The sequence below is a fragment of the Glycine max genome, chromosome 12, assembly GCF_000004515.6.
Source record: "Glycine max cultivar Williams 82 chromosome 12, Glycine_max_v4.0, whole genome shotgun sequence".
In the NCBI taxonomy this organism is placed as follows: domain Eukaryota; kingdom Viridiplantae; phylum Streptophyta; class Magnoliopsida; order Fabales; family Fabaceae; genus Glycine; species Glycine max.
Genome location: NC_038248.2, coordinates 5,796,084 through 5,817,048, shown reverse-complemented (window position 1 = coordinate 5,817,048; position 20,965 = coordinate 5,796,084). Strand labels below are relative to the sequence as shown.

The 20,965-nt window shown below is 32.6% G+C and overlaps 2 protein-coding genes across 5 annotated transcripts; one reads left to right on the top strand and one right to left on the bottom strand.

The window, feature by feature from the left end:
- The first annotated feature begins 5,558 nt into the window (after positions 1 to 5,558).
- Positions 5,559 to 10,091, top strand: LOC100526963 (MARVEL domain-containing protein). 4 transcript variants are annotated; one of them, NM_001249630.2, is made up of 4 exons: positions 5,559 to 5,713; positions 6,035 to 6,319; positions 8,964 to 9,096; positions 9,452 to 10,091. In NM_001249630.2, exons 2-4 carry the CDS (start codon positions 6,093 to 6,095, stop codon positions 9,641 to 9,643), a joined length of 552 nt encoding a protein of 183 aa, NP_001236559.2. In that variant the 5' UTR covers positions 5,559 to 5,713; positions 6,035 to 6,092; the 3' UTR covers positions 9,644 to 10,091. The 4 variants fall into 4 exon arrangements, with proteins under 4 accessions (NP_001236559.2, NP_001349734.1, XP_014619799.1 ...); NM_001362805.1 differs by having other exon boundaries at positions 5,559 to 5,928; XM_014764313.3 differs by having other exon boundaries at positions 5,562 to 5,713; positions 6,016 to 6,319; positions 9,452 to 10,064.
- Positions 10,092 to 12,441: 2,350 nt separating this feature from the next.
- On the bottom strand, positions 12,442 to 19,097 carry LOC100813804 (homeobox-leucine zipper protein REVOLUTA-like). The gene is made up of 18 exons (XM_006592195.4): positions 18,132 to 19,097; positions 17,879 to 18,038; positions 17,550 to 17,635; positions 17,375 to 17,465; positions 17,119 to 17,214; positions 16,891 to 17,004; positions 16,729 to 16,812; positions 16,356 to 16,511; positions 16,203 to 16,277; positions 15,845 to 15,951; positions 15,526 to 15,709; positions 15,035 to 15,223; positions 14,772 to 14,852; positions 14,226 to 14,360; positions 13,606 to 13,934; positions 13,358 to 13,463; positions 13,056 to 13,205; positions 12,442 to 12,957 (listed from the first exon to the last, which is right to left on the bottom strand). Exons 1-18 carry the CDS (start codon positions 18,362 to 18,364, stop codon positions 12,808 to 12,810), a joined length of 2,526 nt encoding a protein of 841 aa, XP_006592258.1. The 5' UTR covers positions 18,365 to 19,097; the 3' UTR covers positions 12,442 to 12,807.
- Between the last annotated feature and the right edge of the window lie 1,868 nt (positions 19,098 to 20,965).

The window sequence follows — 20,965 nt, the reverse complement described above, 5'->3', positions numbered from 1 at the left end:
AAGTGCTTTCCTAAAACAGGACGTTATCATTAATCATTAATATTTTCATATTCAACATATAAATATAATTTATTTTTTAAAAAAAAGTGACAATGAATGGACGCAAAGGAAAGGATGCACAGAGAAATGTAAGAAGGGTTGGGAGAGCACTTGCTTTCCTAAAACATAGTTTTTTTTTTATTTTTTGTATTTGTTGACTAGTTTTATTCATTTCTCTTTTATTATTTGTTTTCTCAATTCTCAAGGCTTTGCGGGAAATATGATTTTAACTTCATTTGGAAAAACAAAGTCCATGAAAGTAGAGTGAGTGTTTGCTTGTTTTTAAATTAGGTAAAATTTAATTTTAAATTTTTTTTAAAAAAAATCATTAAACACAACTACTTTATATATCTTAATTATTTTCAATTACAATTTATATTTTAAAATGTATCCACAATATGCAAAACAAATACGTCATAAGTAGTTCCTTGATTTTTCCTTAGGCTCATTGAAAAGCTTTGATTCCTTCGTATACAAATCTCATAAACACTCAGTGACGTACTGATGTAGATATAAATGCAAAAGTTTCTCAAAAGCTTCATTTTCTTCATGCACCATAAATGAAATCAAACACATATAAACAAATAATTTGTAATGCAAACTTTCATATAATTTTTTTATGACTTTAATTTATTTTGAGTTTCTCACGAGCTTATATAATTATCACATACTAATGAGTAAATAGTTTATATTAATATAAATAAGTTTAATTAAGAAAAATTGTTGGAAATATATTTTCTTACACACTTTTTAATACACTATATATTATTTGTTAATTTTGTTAGGACTTATTAAACATAAGAAATAAGAATGAGCTATGAAATTTAATCAATAATATAATCATATTTTTTTAAACAATACATAAAACACGTTAACATGTGTGTTTGTTAACATTACATCTATGATAGATGATAGATATTTTTCAAACACATAAGATTATTTCAAAGGGTAAAATATGTTTTCATTTTGCCTTGAAATAAATGGAACCATATTTCCGTCAAGGGTATTTTTGTTAAAAATGAATAAATTAAAAGTTAAATTATAATTTTGTTTTTTTATTCATAATTTTAGTCTTTTTTTTCCATTTCAATTTCTTGATTTTAAAAAATTTATAATTTTAATTTAATATTCAATTTTGCATATATTTATTTCTTTTTTTTATATTTAATTAATTAAAATATTTTTAATCGTTAAATGTTACTTTTTACCTCATTACAGTGTTGACATGTCATTTGTCAAGTGTTAAGTCAAATTACTAGTATAAGCGAGTTAGACTCAATCTAATTAGATTTTGGGTGTGTTGAATTTAGATCACTAGATTAAATTGATTTTAGTTTAATAAATCCAATTAAAATTGGATTGGATGACAGGTTTAAAATTTTGGACTCAACCAAAACTCAATCCAACTCATATATAATTAAATTACTAATATATTAAACCTAAACTTAGCACACCTCATTTTCAAGGTAATAATACATTGTATAATTTAAGGTAATATATTTTTTATGAATAATATTATAAGTATATATTTATGATTTATTTTGTTTAGGTTATCATATAAATAGTACCATATCTTATGAACAATGATTTTTTAAAAATATCTTTATTATTTTTGAGTTTGAGGATTTTTTTAAATTTCTTTTAAGATATAAGAAGGTGACGATATTTAATGGTCCAACCCGATAACTAATCCAATCCAATTATTGTTGGATTGGATTGGGTTGGTAAATAAAAAAAAGATAAATTGAATCCAACCCAATTATGTTTAATTAAATTAGATGTTAAAATAGATAAAACTCAACTCAATCTGAACCACTTACACCCTTTAAGTTAAACTGTTAACATATGCAAAATTAAAAATTAGATTAAAATTATAGATTTTCTAAAATTAAGGATTGAAATCACCAAAAAATGTAGGGAGACCAAAAATCGTAAATCAGGAATGAAATGAGGACTCAAATTAAACAAAAACAGATAATATACTTAGCAAAGAAAAGGAGGTGTGTTTACTGGTTGGCAATCTAAGTCCCAGATGGACCGGCTCAAACAGCCCACAAGTAGGACTGGACACTATACATGTCATCCAATTTATTTTTTCCTTTTTAGGTTCAGAATCAAAACCAAAGAAGGAATGAATTAAGTCCTGTACACTTTTATCTGGATCAACTGATGGAAGGAAAACAATGTGTTGGTTTAGGCTTATTTAGTGAACTTTTGATAATTTGTTACTACAGGAAAATCTAAAACTACTTTTGTGAAAAAAGTTCCATCAACTTGCTTGCTTTGTGGGTTGCCAAATAGTGTTTGCTTTATGTTTTTGTTCCATGACTTAGAGTCTTAGAGAGGCAATTGACTTGGGTAAATTAATTTTTAGGTCCCTGTACTTTTTGAAAAAAAAAATGGTCTCTGATAGTTTGGTATGGAACTTAATTCACAAAAGCTGTTTTATTCATGGAACTTTAAACACGCGCTTCAACAATTACGTGTCAAAAATGAATTTGATAAATAAGGATTTTATATAATGTTATATAAGAGAAAGCTGGTGAGGTTTCTGAGATTCCTGGCTAGTGACAATTGAACTGCCACTATATGTTTATAACAAACCTAATTTAAAAAAAAAAAATCATTATGACTGACAAGTGACAACTGACCATGCACAAGGCAGCAACCTTGCTCTCAGTTTTTTTTCTTTTCTTTTTTGTTGTTGCATTTTCAATTCGTTTGGAAACTTAGATGAACAATTCTTTTAGAGTTTTGGTTTGGACTAATGTCCAAAGAGATGTGCATATTCTAATGTTGAGTTTTTTTAGAGACGAGTCAACTAAAGTTATAAGCTCTTCTTGTCATGAGTCAACTGATGTTGGGTTTCATATATTGTAGATTCTGAGATTTCTAACCAGAATTGTTCTTTTCTCTTCACAAAATTAGTATTTTTATTATTGCTGGTCAAATTGAGTATTTTTAGATGCTCTTGTATTTTAAGTCATGCATGTATTTATATTGAAAGATGCTTACATTTTGAATATAAATAAAGTTCATGCTGTCATGTGCAGTTTTTGCTTGCAGCTTATTACATTACAGCTTGTTACAACATACGTGTGCCTCCCTACTTCACTCAAAGCATCTAGTTTTCATCTGGCTTTACTGCTGAAAGAGGTAGGATCTTCCTTTTGTTTTCTTTTCATAACAGCATGTATGACAGTAGGACTTCACCTCTGTTTTTGACGACATCATTTGCTTAATATTTTTCTTTTTGAACCCTGAAAGCTTGTTGTTCTAATATCTGCATTTAGAATTTTCAAGCTCATGCTTGTTATGTATTCATTAATTCTACTGATTGTTTCTTCAGATTCATTCATGTTTATTTTGTAAACAAATGTGTTTCTTCAGATGCATTTAGTTCTTATTGACGTAATTTGTATCAAATGTTTGAAAATTTATTCTTTAGAAGCCTTTTTTCCTCACACTTGGTCTTTGTTTTACAGGCTGGTTCTGGACTTTTTGTCTATTTAAGGAAAAACTTCTTCATCCTCTATTAGAGGGAACTGTGACTTCTCACAGTGTTAAAAGTATTGTAACCTGAGTAATCAGGATATAATCAATGAGGATAGCATGTTATATCCTATAGGTATTCGGCTATTGATTCACGAAAAAACAAATCAATAATAGAAAAAAATATTATAAAGTTTTAGATATGAGAAAGACTTTATTATAAAATTTAGATTTAATCATTAATTGAGAAGTGACGAGAACAACGAAACCTGTAAATATTTAAAATTTTCTTTAAAATAAATCTTAACAATTCATTAGGTGAGATGAGAGAAGAAAAAAAAAGAATCCATTTTATAGGAGTTGTGTCTTACATTATTTTTGAATTTGATTGATAATAAAAGAGTATATATACACTCCGAATACCTATATGACCCTTTATAAGGTAGAATTGATCGTAAATAAAAACAACAAAAGGTTAGACTCCTTAATTATGCTTAGAAATAGATTACCTACATAATCTACTCAGGAAGACTCACAGTTGAAGACGCAAAAAGGTTTGTATATATAGATTTAAGATTCTCAAGATAAGTTCATTTCATATTTATTATCCCGTATTTATTGCTTAAAGTTGAGACGTTATTTGAAGGTCGGAATATATTTTGTAAGTATCCTTTGGACAATTGGACAAGCATCACAACAAGGACAAAGGACACTACTAAGGAGAAAGGGTATCCTGTCACTTCTAGGCAGGAACACATGTATTACTCTAATTTATGGTCAACCATTTGTTATGACATATCATAAAACTTTTCTAACTCGTCTAATTCTTACAATTCAACCTCGGGACTCAGGAGGTATTTGGCATGGATATTAAAAAAGTACTAGTATTTCATAACTGTTCGAGTTCAATTTGGTTTTGTAAATTATATATGAATTTGATACTTGGCTTGTCTTAAATTTGATTTTGAATAATTTCAGGTCTTGATCAAATTCAGTTAAAATAAATGACCTGATTAAACTTTTGAATAGTCCCATACTCATGTTATATTTTACATACTATTGCCTTTCAACGAAAAGTCCATCCAAACTGTGAACTAATGTAGTTGTGGGCCGAGGCAAATCCTCTCCATTTGGCGTTAATTACACGAATCTATGTGATATGTTTAAAAACATATTTCCAAAAAGCTAAAAACATTGGCCAATGAGTCATCGACACCCTATTATAAAAAGCTCATTGGGAGGCTAAATGCCTATTGGCACTATAGAGTCAACGGTCAAGCGCGTGTAATTTGTAAAGTGAATATTGGTAGTAAAATAACAATTATATTCAATTTTTTTTAACCATTGTCTAAAGGAAATTAGCAAATGAAAAAAATTATATTGAAAATCATCACAAGAGAACGTTGAAAATACTAAATACTCTGAACTCAAATATAAAAAAATATCAAAAATTAATGAACTAAAATATAAGTAAATTTCAATTGATTTACTCCAATTTAATGTTATTATTCCAAAAATTTCTTAAGTTAATTAAAATGTTTGGTGATCCAAATAAATGAGCACCGTTCCCAACAAATATGATTAAGAGTAAGTTAAAAAACATAATTATTTATTTTAAGAAATCAAGAAAATTAAATAAACTTAACTAACATAATTTTTTTAGATAATTTAACTAATATATTGAATCAATACCACATCGCTTAAAAAAAATCAATACTACATTAGATATTTTTACTTTATCTTTGAGTCTATATGAATATAATCTAGCCTAACATGTAGAAGTAGTTTTGTGTGAGCCACAACAATATTTAATAGAAGCAAACAAACATCATAGACAAAATATAATTACCATACTATAAAAAATTGAAAAAATTATAAAGACCAATTTTTTTTTTGTAAAAGAAAGACATGTATTTTCAAGGAATTAGATTAAGCCTAAAACTTTTTATTATTCCATCTAGTAAAATAATTTATCCGATATTAAAACTTAGAAATTAAATTAAAATTCATTCATAAAATTTACTGGATGAGCACTGAGCAGGTGCACCAAACAAAAACAACAACTCTACACCAGCTGACGCGTAAACTAAGATTCAACGTCTGCGCTCTTCAGCCACCATACCATAGATCCTTCATTCTCTGCAACGATCAAACCCAAAAAACACTGCACCTCTTCTTCTGGGTACGCCACTTTCTCTTCTTTTTAATTTTTTTTTGTTCTTCTTTTTCTTCAACCCCTCTATTCGCAAAGGAAGCAACGGAATCGATTCTGTTCAGTTTTCCTCGTTTTGAGTTTAAATTCACAGTATTTTGAGGAAACAAATTAAAGGGTAATCGCTCGCTTAATCCACCGAGCTCAATTCCCACATCCCCACAAAAAAAAATCAACAAAATCAGGTTTTTTTTTTTTTTTGCTATGCATAAAATTTCTTTGGAGGCTTTGACTTATATCGTAGGCAACGAATCGGGTTATTGATTGATAAGGTTTGATGGGTGCGATCAGATTTGGTGAAGAAGAGAGTGTGATTTGATGATTATGAATTGAAGTTTGAGGTGGAGACATGAACGTGAGCCATGCTTCGGTTCATCCAGTTGAAGAAGCTCCAACGACTGAAGGTGGTGGTGCTGACCAAAACGTCAACGCTCCTAGGGTGAGGATGAAGGATATCCAAGGCATGCCCGGCACTGCCGGTGGCCTGTCTCTGCGTGTTTCTCAGTTTGTTTTCGCTGCTGCTGCACTATCCATCATGGCATCCACTAGTGATTTCCCTTCTGTCACTGCTTTCTGGTAATCACTTTTTATGAACATAGCTTTTTCCTTATTATTCCTTTTAATTTTGTTTTGTTTGTAATTGTGATTGAAAGAATTAAGAAATATGTGTCGAGTGTAAGGACTTTGTGTATGGAAAAACATCTCCTGGGACGACAAATGTTAGCCCCTTAAATGGATCTTTGTAGTAGATGGAGGAATTAGTCTTTCACTCTTGGTGAGGGGCAACACGGAAAAGGAGGGATTTGGTTCAACTACCAAGTTTTTTCTCTTTCTCCCTATTGAGTACTTGAAAAAAAAAATTTAAAAAGAAGAAAGAATTAAGTTAATTAATGCTACTAAATATTCTTTGGGGCATCTAATACGTGATTATGAATTTAAGTGGCTCGGGGATCTGGATAAGTAATTGAATGCATCTCTGACTTCTGCATATGCTGCTGATAGATGGTTATGAATTTGAAATTGTTTATGAAAACTTAATTGATTGGTAAGTCATTCTTCATTACTTGCATTCTTAGCAGTGTGGGTCTGATAGAGCTGGATGTTTAAAATGTACTAGGTGCGTTGAATTTATTACTATAATGAGGATAATTTAGAGGATTATTTCTCAGTGAAATGAGGCCATTTTCATTTTTGGTCCCAAAATGGAGCTATTGTAAAACAAGTGCTTAGGTCTGATAGAGCTGCATGTTTATAACGTGTTAGGTGCATCAAATTTTGTTACAATAGTAAAGGGTGATTTAGAAAACTATTTCTCAACAAAGTTATGCCATTCATATTGCTATTTGGTGCAAAAATGGAGCTATTGTAACATACAACTTTCTGACATTTAGTTTATCAGATAGAGTTGACTCCAAAATATTCTAACATTCTTGAATTCACCGAGAGTTTGAAAAATGATGATTTTTAATTGAGATGGTCTGTTTAAATTACATCTGCCACATCTGTTGTCAATCATTATTTATTCCTCGAGGAGTTTCAACATTTTGTTAACATCTACCTAAGCTGCTGAGGACACAGATTATAACTTTCTGAGCTGGACAGAAATCATTAGAGTGGATTTGTTTTTTGTGAAAAAGAAATGGTTTCCCCTTTCTCAATTCCCGTATATCATATCACATTTATTATTTTCTATGAAAAACATTAATTATTGGAATAGTATTTGTTGTATATAGTCATAGGATGAAATGAAAAGAGTTGGATGATGACTCAATGCCATGCCCATAGGCTCCATTTTTTGCTCTTCTTGTTTATGTGATATAACAAACAAAGTAATTCTATTTTTCAATTGGGGAGAGATGGCTGAGTGGACTAAAGCGTCGGCTTGCTAATCCGTTGTACAAATTTTTGTACCGAGGGTTCGAATCCCTCTCTTTCCGTTGATAATTTGATATTTTTTGTTGAACTTCTTTGTTTTCCTTGTTTGTTTGATTTTTTTTATTTACTAGTTAAAGATGTGGTTGTATGGCTGGGATGCTATTACTTAACTTGATGCAAATTTAGATAGTGTTTGGCTTAGCTTTTTTGGATTTTTCTTCTCCTTTAAACTTATAAGGAGTCAAGTCAAACACATTTTCTGAAAAGCTTTTAAAAGAGTTTATTTTTATATACTGTCAGTTTATAATTTTTTACACTGACGACCAAATAGATGGTAGGAATGACTTTTAAGATAGTTAATCTAAAAATCAACAAACTTACCATATATCAATTTGTTATTGGATAATAGTGTAAAAACACTTTACACTGTTAACAGATAGCCTATTTACTCTTTAAAAAATTATTAGTTTTGATTTTTATGGAAGAAAAAGAAAAAAAAAAAGATTTTCTTAAAAAACAAGGTGAAGGAGCTTTTAGAAAAGAAGTTGACTTCTCTGAGCTCTTTCCCTCCTCTCTCTCTCCCATTCTCTTTTGGACATTTCTTTTTAGTTAAAAAAGAAATTAAGAGTGTGTTTGGTTTCATGGTGGAAATAATGAGAATTGATTTTGACTGCAATCAAACTTGATTTCATAAACATATGCGTGTTTGGTTTTCCTTCGTGTCATATGTTATGTGCGTCTACCAGAAGCATCATGGTATAGCTTTTGAGTATATTGACCCAAATTGGCGTGGTTTTTGGGCTATACATGCATGTTGGATTTATCCAAAACATACATAGATGTTTTGTTTTTGGTTTTCGGTTATTGGTTATTGGTAAGCAAAATTGATTTTGCTGCAGCCTCTATTTGACTAGAAGTGGTAAAAAGTAGCTTTTACATTGGGTTCAAAATTTTACACTAAGTTTTATAGCTGACTTGCTTTCAGGATAAAGGCTTCCAAATATAAATCACTTCACTTGAAAATCAATTTTGTATATGCTCATCCAAACACATTGAAATTGACAAATAACTTCTACTTTACTTTGAAAGCTCTTATTTAAATACTTGAGAGACTAAAAGTGAAATCAAGCCAAAAAAAAAACAAAAAAAACTCTAGGCAAAGCACAATGGGTTTGGTTTTGACACTGGTACCTGTTCCATATGCTGACTTGCCCTCACATTCTAGTTGAAACATCTCATTATTGCAGTAACTTTTGGCTTTATTCTTTTCAAATTTCCCCTTTTGTTTATGAAATAGCACGAATGCTACGACATTACATAAAATGTTTGTCTCATTTTTTATCAGTTACCTTGTTGCTGCTGCTGGCTTGCAGGCTATGTGGAGCTTTTCATTGGCTATTACTGATGTATATGCCCTTTTAGTAAGGCGTTCTTTGCAGAACTATCGAATTGTCAGTTTGTTTACAATTGGTGACGGGGTAAGATCTATAGTAAGACTCAATAATCCTTTTACAATTTTCCAATGGTAAAATATTTGTCACTTTCTAGTTAATTTTTAGGATTCCCTTCACTTTAACAGCCATGCGTAACACATAATTTTTTATTAATCTCAAACAATAACATGATATGCACTATACATTCAGTTTCGCCCAACAATCACTTGTATGTGTTCTTGAACACACCATAACTGCAGTTGAAAGCTTATTCCACTTTTTTATCTTCATTGTCAACTTGTTTTTAATGTAGACATGCATAGCTTTAACTTATGCTACTTTTTTTCCCTTCTGAAAATGCTGTAGTGTTAATTTCAGAAGACTTGTGTCTTCCATACAGGTCACTTCTACCCTTACATTTGCAGCAGCCTGTGCATCAGCAGGCATCACAATCCTCATTGATAATGATCTTGGTAATTGTTCACAGAACCACTGTGTGCAGTTTGAAACAGCTACAGGCATGGCCTTCATTTGTTGGTTCACCACAGTGCCATCTTTTCTCCTGAACTTCTGGTCCTTAGCATCACGGTAATTAAAAACAGTAACACGCAGAAACTTGGACAGCTTGTAAAGTTAATGTTGGTGTCAGGGGTTTGGCTGTTTTGTTTTTCACCTGTCAAAGTTTTCTATGCTTCATGCCATGTGGTAGCACCAAATGGTTGCGTTTACTGTCTTCCACCAAACATTCAAACCAGAAATTGGCTCAGTGAGTCATATTTGGCAGTGGAGTGAGTAAACAGGACTAATATGATTAGTGCATACAATGTAGTAGTAATATGCATGGTGTAAAGAAACAGATTTGATATGAACATGGTGGGGTTTCTGTTTGTGGAAATGTGTGTAGTCAGACAGTACACAGTTTTGTTCTGTTAAAATGATTTTTTTTTATAGTTATTAGTCACTTTTAACTATATATTTTTTCTGTAATTGAATATCATTTGTTTTTCTAGAAAGTGCATGCTATTTTATTCCTTTGTTTTACTCTTTTGCAAGGTTGTGAGCACTAAAACTACCCCAGTTCTTTGTTGTCACCTTATGTTATGAATCACAAAATGCTTAGCGTGATTGACTTCCTTGAGTTTGAATCAAACTTGAGAAGATCCTGCAGGAAGCTGATTCCCATTGAACTGTGAATGAACTGATTCCTTGTTCAATAGTTCAAAGCGGTTCAACTGTCTTTAAATTGGGATTTAGTTTATTATGGGTGGTAAAAAAAATTATGAATGGCATTAATTGCTATGGAAATGAAATTTTCCGATATTTTTACTATTAGCATTAGTAGGAGATATAATATAAACATGATTTTGGTTTGGATTGTGCTACAATGTTGGATTGAACAAGATATGGAGTCGGGTAGCGGGAGTTTGAAATTTTAAATAAATAAATAATAATAATAATAATAATGATAATAATAATATTAAGAACACGTCATTTTAATTTTGGCTTTCTCTTCTCACGTTTCTTTATTAATTATATTTAAATTTATAATGAATAATATAAATTATGATAAAAGATATATTTTACTAATGACAATTTTTCAAAAAAATATATTTAAAATTCAATTTAAAGATAGAGGTAAAAGATGATATTTTGTTTTTTTTTTATAAAAAAGATGACATTTTGAAAGAGATAAGTACTTAGAAGATTGAATAAAAAAGAAGATAATTTGAAATAGAAAAAATAGGTTATACTTTGTCACTTTAAAATATCCTCATGGTAAGTTTATTGAATTATTGACAATAAATAATCATCTTAAAAGTCATATGAATAATAATGTTTGATTGGATGATAGTTATATCATTAAATTCATTTGGAGTTCAATGATCATCAATTGATAAATTTAATTACAAATCATCATTGACCTCTTAGAATAATTATCATAAAAATTAATAAATTTATTAATCTATTTTCCCTCTAACTATTTTACAGGATCATACTTTATCATTAAGCTCCTTATTATATAAGAATATATTTTATACTTTTTAGGTTTGTTATCATTGTTTTTATATACAAATTCATTTTAACTGAGAACCAACTAATAATTCAAATTGGATAAACCTAAACATCCTTGAGGCAGGTCAAGATTAAGCGAGTTGTTACACTGGAACGGAACCTCTTTGGACATTCCACGTAAATTCGGATTTCACACATTCAATTCATTTTGCTTTGATTTTTGGTGGCATATGGAACACGACAAGACAAGCTTAAAGCGTTGCCATGACAAAAGGGAAAGAGACATGCTCAGAACTTGTCGTGAGGTCTAACAAATACAAATCATCTCTGTTTCACTTTTAAAAACCAAAATTTAATTTCATTCGTTAGAACCATGATTTGTTCGCTGATAAAAATAACAAATCGTTAACGCCTTAACCACGCTAATAATTTATGCCTTTTTTTCCATTACATTAAGGAGGTTCTTGCTTTAGTAAAAAATTAAGCATATTTTTATCAATTATTTTAAATTATATATGATATTTTTATTATAATTAAGATTCTCACTTTTCTCATGACAAAATTTTGTGGAAAACTTATTCAGAAATATTATTGGAAAACATCTTTTCTTAAAAACATTATTTTTTTTAAATACATATCAAATATCAAAAACTAAATTTCTCACTCTGATTTCCGAAAAATTAAAAACTTCTTTCCTACTAAATATTCCCTCACGTATATTACACGGACCACTCTGAACCTTCTTTGGTTAAGAAATTATACTATTTTTTTAGCTTCAAAAGTATACTTATCTTGCATATACTTTTATCAATTTTGATAGTATCATTATAAAATTCGTGCACGAAAAAATTGCATGTAAATTTTTTAAATAAAAGATGTTAAATTTTTTTTAAAAAAAATGTATAAAATATAAGTAGAAGTATAATATTTTAATCAAATTATCACCAACCTTGAGAAAAATCGGTATTCGTAACAAAATAAAAAAACAATACCTCATTTTGTTTTCTACTTTTTTTACCATGTTATCTCTTTAACTGCATATCATAACCAATTTTACTTCTAATTAATATTTTATTTTTCTCTTTTTCTGTCAGCTTATTTTAACCCAAAAATAAAAATTTACAAAGCCAGAGTGCCTTGCACTGGTAATATATAAAAGGTCTGTGTAACTATTTTCCATTTATTCTCTTTCTATTTCACATACGTTACCACCATCGTTAGTGATGTGTAATTAATTTAACACTTCAGTTTATAACTTTAGCAATCTTAAAATACAGATAGGTTGTACAAATGCATAGTACTTCAGATACAAATGTACCCTAATGCTTAACTCGAGTTGAAAGACAAAGTACTCCAGTAAGAATATATAGTACTACGTTGGACACACAAGTCAGAACTGTGATTGTGTAAGAATAAACATTACAAACGCGCTTTGTCATCACACAAGTTCTTCTGTGTATGAGCTTAAGGTCGAGGGAAAGATAGTAGAGACAAAAACAAAGTACTCAACATGTGTCATTCAAGTCTGAACTTCACTCTAGCACTAAATAATTTACAAGATTAATTCAATTTGGTTTCTGCACTAAATAAGAAATAAATTAAATCGAATTAAATGCATACCTGATCCTGATGTGTTATACAAAAATTTAGGACTTCTTTTTCCCTCCAAATTTGACTGTCTCCCTTTTAACCCTTTCATTTTTATGTTCAAGTGGGAAAAAGCAGGGCACGCGAATTGGATTTTCATACAAATGACCAATTTATGAAAGAGAAAGCCAGGCAGTGAACAGTGTTGTCTTCTCCAGTAAGCACTTTCCATGCGATGGCTTGGTCATATGACACATGGCGTCCCATCGTCGACATGCAGATTCCAGCTGGCAGATAAGCAAATCCCTGATGGAAGAATACACAATGCAGAAAAAAATTCAGCCCTTTTCAAAATGAGAATGTAGTTGTAACTTGAAAACTTTGTGATCACTAGAAATTATCACCTGCTCCATTAACTTGGCAAAGTCTGTACACAATGCCTTGCGTCCAGCCTCATCAAATATTTTATCCAATGTGATGTCTTGTAAAGCTACTAGAGTTGTTTCCAACATGTCAAGGCCAGCTTGATTTGCAAATATGAACACTGGCAATGGCTGCAATATCAAAGGGAGAAGAATCACATTAGTCTCATGTGATAAGAATTAAAGGGCTATCATAAAAAATAACCCTCCCAACTTCCTTTATGAACAAAAGGATTGATATCACTTTGAAATGAAATGAATTGAAATCACACAAGCTTGCTTGCCTTCAGTGAACAGCATAGAATTGCATCCTGATGATGCCACAGTTGTTTCAGCATCATGTCACCCACAAGAGAATCGGATCTCAGTAAGTCAGACCCTATATAGTAACTGATTTTGGAAAAACATAGGGGAAAAACCGTATTAGATATTTCCTTTCGACAATAAATATGAACTAGAATACTTGACTAAATAGCATGCTTGTATTAACTACTGAGATGAAAATGTTAAACAGCTAGATAGGTAGACTCGCCTATAACTTTGGCAGATCCAGTGAGCTAGTGTAACAGCCTCTGGAGAACCAGGAGAAAGTTTAGCTCCAACAGATGGGCTTATACCAGATGGTGATATAGCCATGGCAACCCTCTGCACGGAAGAAATCACACTGCGGACATACTGACGTGCCATGACTGCGACATTGTCTTGCAGACTGCTGTCGAAAGGGAACTGGAAGGCAATAGTCAACACTGATCGAGTGTTTTGACTGGATGATGCATCTGTGCCAGCAGTTGTTGCAGGACCCACTTCAAAACCAGATGTCAAATCCAGGGTCCGATTTGTAGCAACTTCCTTTTTGTCACCCTATAAAACAAGAACAATGTAATGTTACAGAAGGGGTACACATGGACAACGGCAACAGTAGGTCCACTCTTAACTAGCAGATAGAACATTTTCAGTTACTGTTTTGAATTAAAAATCCCCAATTTTAAGAGTGTATTATATCTTGTGTTCTTTTGGGGGCAAGTGAAATTTAGTAATATGAACTTTTTACGTCATTACATGCGCTAAGCTTGAGTGAAGATGTAAAGAGCTGAAAAAAATAAAGCACGGTAGAGATTATAGAAAGCAAAATACAGAGGAACAAAACTTAACTGGTTTTGAATCTAATGGGATAATGCGGAAACCAGAAGGAATCAATGGAGCATCATCGGGGAACATTTCATCAATTGGAGCAAATACAAGCTCAGAACAAGCCCCCACAGCATTCTCATCAATCCCACTACATATCTGCAGAAAAGATAACACAAAACACAAAAGAGCACCTTAGAACCTACCTACCTAAATTAATTATATTCGTTCGTGCATCATTTAAATGCATAGAAAAGAACTATAAACAAACGAATGCCAAGAAGGCAGGCAACAATGCGTTGACAGGAATGAGCATAATTATAAGGCAAAGGTTTCAAGTAGCACTTTAAAACTAAATTGAAGTTGTAATCTAGAAATCGTAATCTAAAGATTGAGGTATATTTTTATGGTATTGTTCAAAATCTGAAATACTGCAAGATATACTAAAAACCATTCACATCTTTGATGAAAAATAATTTTGTACTGAAGTTGACAAATTCACACTTGATGTGACACAACTTATGCAAAAAAAGAATTTAATACAGCTTCTTAACAAGCCAGAGGCATCACCTGTAAGAGATGAATGTCCCTAGAAACAAAAGCATCTTCTTGAGCAAGAGAGTGACCTTCCAGCCTAATAACTTCCAGCATCTGTAGTGAAAATACAATTTTATCAGTAATGTTGCTTACAATTACAAATGTCCAAAAAGATCAGACCATAAATTGCTGACATACTCTACTGAATAATATGTAAATATATCATATGTCAAACAAATCTTGGCCCAAAGCAAATATGCATCCTTCATCCAATTTTTAAGGGAATGCAAACCTACCTCTTCATGTTCAATTGTATGACCAAGAGGCATAATTATTTGACTGCCAGTAAATCTTGTAGGCCTCATCCCTGGATAGGCATAGGTGCCGGCTTTCAGTGATGCAGCAGAATAAGCATCAACACTGAAATCAGCCCACTCTGAGCGGTGCTCCCTCAGAAAACGAACCAAAACTGCAGGAGGGACATTCTGCACATAATATTCAACTATAACATGTTAGATAATTGAAGAATCATCTATCCTATTAAAGCTGGGATCGAGTTCCATATGTACAAAAGTATCAAAAGAAATCTCTCATGGCCAAGATTTCTTTCAGAGATCAAACCCATCAATTGCCAGTTTAGCTTGTTACCCAATACCATGTGATGCAAACAAATGCTAGCTACAAAAATGAAAAGCAACTACAAAGGTATTTTACATAATGTATCCTCATCTTACAATTCATTAAAAACTAGCATTTAATATATATGAATTGGGTTCTCAAGACTCACTTGAAGCAACATAGAAGCTTTTGCACAGAGAATTCCTCCAAGGAATGTAAGGGAACTTGCTGGGTTAGAAGTGCCACTCAAATTCTTGGTTGAATTAACTGCAATAAATACATCCTCGGCACCATCACAGTTCAATACAGTCCACCCATCATCATTGAATCCATTTACAGCGTCATTGAAGCCTCTGTAAGTCAAATGCATCAAATTTCAGCCAAAAAACTCATTGAACCAGAGATGATTTTGCCAAAAAAAAAAAAAAAAATCCTAGAACAGCAAGCTGAAATGGCCTCCAACAAAACTAATTATTTCATGTGGCTACCTGCTCAATCTCTGGCTGAAAGTCCGCAGAACAGCAGGCTGCCTACCCAATCCGTAAACCACCTCACCACTTGTTTCCTGAGCTATTTGCCTGATATAGCGAAGCGCCTATCACAAAAGTCACCAAATTAATAACTATCTTGGTAGAGAAAGGCACAGAACATGGGAATCGCATTAAGCTGGACAGTCTAACATCTGTATGTCAGAGATTAAATACAGAAAAACATTAAATGATATAATACTGGATTTGCTCAAGATTGTGGTTCAGTTTGCACATTGTTCACAATAGCACCACTAGTCCATCAAAATTTGACTTTAAATCCCAATTTTATTTTTTGACTTAACAATAATGAACTTACTGCAATTGTCATTTTCTGAGCAACCACCTTGGATGATTCATAAAGTGGCCGCAACACTTCTGGCACACTCCATGCCTAAAAGAAAACAATAAGCAAATTAATGTAAATAAGGAAAGGAAAAATATGCATTAGCTCAGTGTTAAGAAACAAAACCTCCAGATTTAGGTGGTCCACTATGTGAATGATTGACCCTCCACCCTCACATGGTCGGATTAAGTAGCCACTAGGAAGTGTTTCAGCTCTTACAAACTGAGCAGCAGCAGCTGGATTAGGGCCTGTTCCAGAACCAGACAGGGACCTCTCACAAACCTGCAAAAGTAGAATCAGAAGGGAAATAAGTCCAAAATATATTACATTACCTCCCCGTCAAAGAATAATTTATAACAAACAAAACGCAACAGTCTTACAGATAAATTCTAAGAATCTATATAATGCGTCAAGAAGAATTTAAAGCAAAACACAACACGACATTCTTACATAAATTCTATGAATCTATATAGAGCATCAAATGACAAAACATGCTCACCACAAGACTACCATTTTCCAAGCTGGTGGTATATCTCAGCGTCCAGAAATCCCGGGCAGGAGCCAGTGTTGTTGGAGCATATGTCTGTAGCAAATTAAGTATAATCATAGGAACAAAAAAAAAAAACAGAACCAACAAATAAGTCTTAAATTTGAGGCTCACCTGCGTGTAAACAAGTTCAATGGTTCCTCCATTTCCAGCAGGAAACATAGTAAAAACTTCTAGGCTCCGACAGTCACGGAACCAAGATGGACGATCTTTAAGGATCTCTGCAATCTGGTGAAAATCAGGCATTCAGAAATTCAAATTCCAAACAGATTCCAGACATTAACTGGCATACCAAGATATGACAAAAAAAATCCAAACCATACTTTTACTTGGTGAATTTACCTTCGTAGGTTCTAAACTAACAAGACCACAGGCTCGAGCTGCCACTCCACTGCAACTTTGTGAAATGGCAAAGATCCCAACCGAATCCGGACCAGGCTGGCAAAATAGAACTTTTTTTTAGATGAAGATATAATTGGCAAATTCAGTAAATTCAAATCAGCACCGTATCACAATGAAATTCACAATAACTATCCTCTAGATGCCAAAGGCCACCAATTTCTTAACAAATTCATTGCAAGGAACAGAAAAAAGAAACCTTCATCCCAGGCATCTGGACCCAATCTACAGCAGTTCCTGTAGCCTTTGAAAGGAACTCTGTCAAAGTTTCCTCTGCAATTGATAGGAGTCTGCAAGGATCGCAACAGAAAAACAAATTTGAGTAAAACTTCACCACAAAAGAAGCAACTCCACTTCATGAAGCTCAGATTTACCCAGCAGGGTTATTAGCATCTCTCATGGTATGCTGAGGAGTGGTAACCACCGAATCACAACTAGCATCAGTAGTTGCTGCTGATGGCTGCAGGGATAAAAATAACATGAATAACAGCCCAAACAACCAAAACAAGTAGGACTCATAGTAAAAGCTACAACAGCCGTTAACATCAACTCGAGACCAACATGCAAGAAAAACTACAAAACAGATCGGTTCTTCTCTCAATTTCCCCACATTTAGTTCATTCTTTTCAACAATGTTTTTTTTCTACTTAAGAGCCCAAAAAGGTGAAGAGTTGACAATCTGACAGAACACACACACACTTACAGTATGCAATTGCTGCCTCATAAACCCATTCTCACACACAAGCTGTGACACCTGCTTCTGCAACCGATCATTCTCCTCCATCAACAACTTGTTCATTGCAGTGAGTTTGCGGTTCACAGTCTGAAGCCTAGATGCCTCTTTTCTCTGCTTCTCCCTACACCTACACACCACCCAAAACCCCACATCTAAGAACCACTTTCAGAAACATGAAAGAACGAGGGGCCTTAAAGTAGTGTTGATTTGAGTGACTCACCTGCGGTTCTGGAACCAAACCTTGATTTGCTTAGGCTCGATGTTGGAGAGAATGGGGCACTCTCTGATCAATTGTTGCCTTCTCAGAGAACTAGGCTTAGGGCACTCAGCATAGACCCTTTCAAGAGCCTCAACTTGCTCGGCAGTGTACCTCACATACTTGCCAGAATCTAAGTGTTTGTCAATGCTTCCACTGCTGCTACTTTCTCTGTGTTGAGCCACAGCCATAGCCATGCTTTCACTCACTCACTCTCAACAAAGGTAACACGAGAAGGAGAAAATGAAAAAAGACAAGGTTGTTGTTGGTGTTGGTACTAGTGAAGGGTGTGCCTTTACATAAGAAAACTTAACTGGGGTAACGTTAAAGGGAGAGAGAAAGAGTAAGAGTGTGTATTTTAGTGCAACCACCGTTATTGGTTGTTTCTTCTTCTTCTTCTTCTCTACCGTGGAACCAGCTCAGAGAATAAAAAATAAAAGGGGAGAGAGAGAGAAAGAAAGAAACTCTCTTTCATTGAGAAAAGAATTGCAGCGAATGGCTCCAAAAATGTTAAACAGAAACGCTCGTAAAAGAACCAGCTAAGATAAAACCAAACCGAACCACAACCCACTCACTGCCTTTTTTTTTTTTTCACTTGCAAGAAGTCGAAACCGAAAGATTGAATTTTTAAGGAACCCCACTTGTAGTTGTTGTCGTGTGTTGAGCTCAAATTGCGGGGTTTTATTGGTGTTTATGTAGAAGAGAGGAGAGGTGTGGGTTTGAAAAGAAAGAGAAAGAGAATGAGGGGATGGGCTTGAGATAGAAGGAAGGAATAGAGAAGGGGGGGGGTTAAAGTTTTAAGAGGGTAAAGAAAAAGAAACCCTAAGAAGCATAAACATGTTGGAGTTGAAGAAGGGAATAAAGTGAGTGAGAAATGAGAAGAGAGAAGAGAGAAGAGAGAGTTGAGAAATGAGAAGAGAACGACACGAAGATCGAGAAACATGGGAGGGACGTTTTCTTTATAATTTTCGGCGCATTTACGTCCTTGTCCCTGTTGCTGTTGTTCCTTTGATTTGACAGGATGGGACCCACTCCCCCATTGAGTCCTCGCCAACTCTTTTTTCTCATTGTCAATTCCAGACCGGAGTTCAATATCCATGGGATCCTCTAACATAATTGCTATTGCACAGAATATTTAATTAATCACAATTAATTTTGTATTTATACTAGTTTCATGTTTAGCAGTATTAATAAATTAAGAAAGGATCTTTTTAGGTGCTTTAAAGCATTGGTTTAAAAAATTGTTTATCAAAAATCATATAAAAATATATTTTTGTGCATTCTAATAAAGAGTTTCTTTTTTTTTTAACTAGTGCTCTTGCATTTGTTATTAAGAATTCAGAATTTTTTTTCTTTATAAAAATTAAGAATTTCTTTTGGTGAGAAGAAAAAAAAATGAGAAATAAGATAGATAAAAATATAGCATATGAATGAAATAAAATTTATTATCTTCTGCCAATTATTTTAAATTAATATTTAATGTATGTATATAAATAACATTAAATTAAATTAGCAAATTACTTTTAATTGTGCCTTTTTATCTTCTTGCAATATTACTTGCGCCATAATAACACTGGACAAAAATTATACGTATATTGTTATCAGCGGGAAAAAAAAAATATTTCGTGTACCACTATTGTTTTTTTCTAAGGTTAAAATATATATTTGCTATCCTCATTTTCATTAATTCGCATAATTTTTGTTCCCCTCAAATTTTATTAAGATATTTGATTCCTCTAATTTTGAAAATTGAGAATTGTAGTGAGTTTGTCAAATTTTATGTGTTGATCGTCAAATTAAACATTAACCATGTTGATGTGTAATACATTTATTAGTCATGGTCTTAATATATGTGTAATTAAAATTAATGACTCAAATTTTCAGCAAATGATATCTGGGTGACCTAACCTGTGGAAGAGCACGACCTCAACGAAATCAAACACAACATGAAGGCAATTTGAAACTCTATTTCTAACTTGAATAGCTTCAGCAAGGTTTCCTAACACATCTTCTTCTCCTCCTTCTCGATGTTGTTTCTCGCAAACCCATATTTTCCTAACCTTTCAATGACGAACCTTGGTTGTAGATCCAACTTTGTTTTCCCCTAACCTTTAAGTCATGAACCCTAGATGTAGATCAAACTTCATTTCCTCCCATAACCTTCATTTAGATAACCCTGATCAATCGAACTATAACATAGCTTCAGAAATTGCCAATTTTGTATGACAGTAATTCCAATTCTTAAAACTTACCCGTTAATAATTTTCCTTATGGTTTGAAATCTATTTTGTTTCACTATTTTCCCAACATCTTGTTGGACAATTTGAGTTTGTTTGATATGAAATTTCGTTTTTCATACTTCTTTTTCAACCTTTATTTTTATTTTTATGTTGAATTAAATCAACTCGAATGAAAGAAGAAAACTTAGTAGTTAGGGATCAACCTATTATTGGCCTTGGTGGTGCTGTTCTTGAAACTTGAAAGAGACAAAGGTTAGCTTTTTTGTTGAACTAGTTTTGGTTTCTGGGCATGGCTTATTTGTGTGTGAAATCCAAGTTGCAGCCTTAGCAGTTAACAAAAATGTAGAGAAACAAGTGTGAAAATGGGACAAGGTTGCTCAGTATCAGATGTGTTAGCACAGGTCAATGTTAATGTTGATGGTCAACGCAAGTAAACTGACAAAGGGATCGAAATCCTTAATTTTTTAAATCAGCGAGACCAAAGACTTAATTAAATTTTAGACGGACTAAAATTGTGATTTGTAAAAATAAAAAGATACCTTTTGTAACTAGTAGTTA

Excerpts from the sequence above, each read along its gene's own strand:
- LOC100526963 (NM_001249630.2), top strand. The coding sequence starts at position 6,093 with ATGAACGTGAGCCATGCTTCGGTTCATCCAGTTGAAGAAGCTCCAACG. Across the intron at positions 6,320-8,963 it reads CCTTCTGTCACTGCTTTCTG|TTACCTTGTTGCTGCTGCTG; the intron begins GTAATCACTTTT and ends ATTTTTTATCAG. Across the intron at positions 9,097-9,451 it reads TGTTTACAATTGGTGACGGG|GTCACTTCTACCCTTACATT; the intron begins GTAAGATCTATA and ends TCTTCCATACAG.
- LOC100813804 (XM_006592195.4), bottom strand. The coding sequence starts at position 18,364 with ATGGCTATGGCTGTGGCTCAACACAGAGAAAGTAGCAGCAGTGGAAGC. Across the intron at positions 17,466-17,549 it reads GATGCTAATAACCCTGCTGG|ACTCCTATCAATTGCAGAGG; the intron begins GTAAATCTGAGC and ends CGATCCTTGCAG. Across the intron at positions 17,005-17,118 it reads TTAGTTTAGAACCTACGAAG|ATTGCAGAGATCCTTAAAGA; the intron begins GTAAATTCACCA and ends GATTTTCACCAG.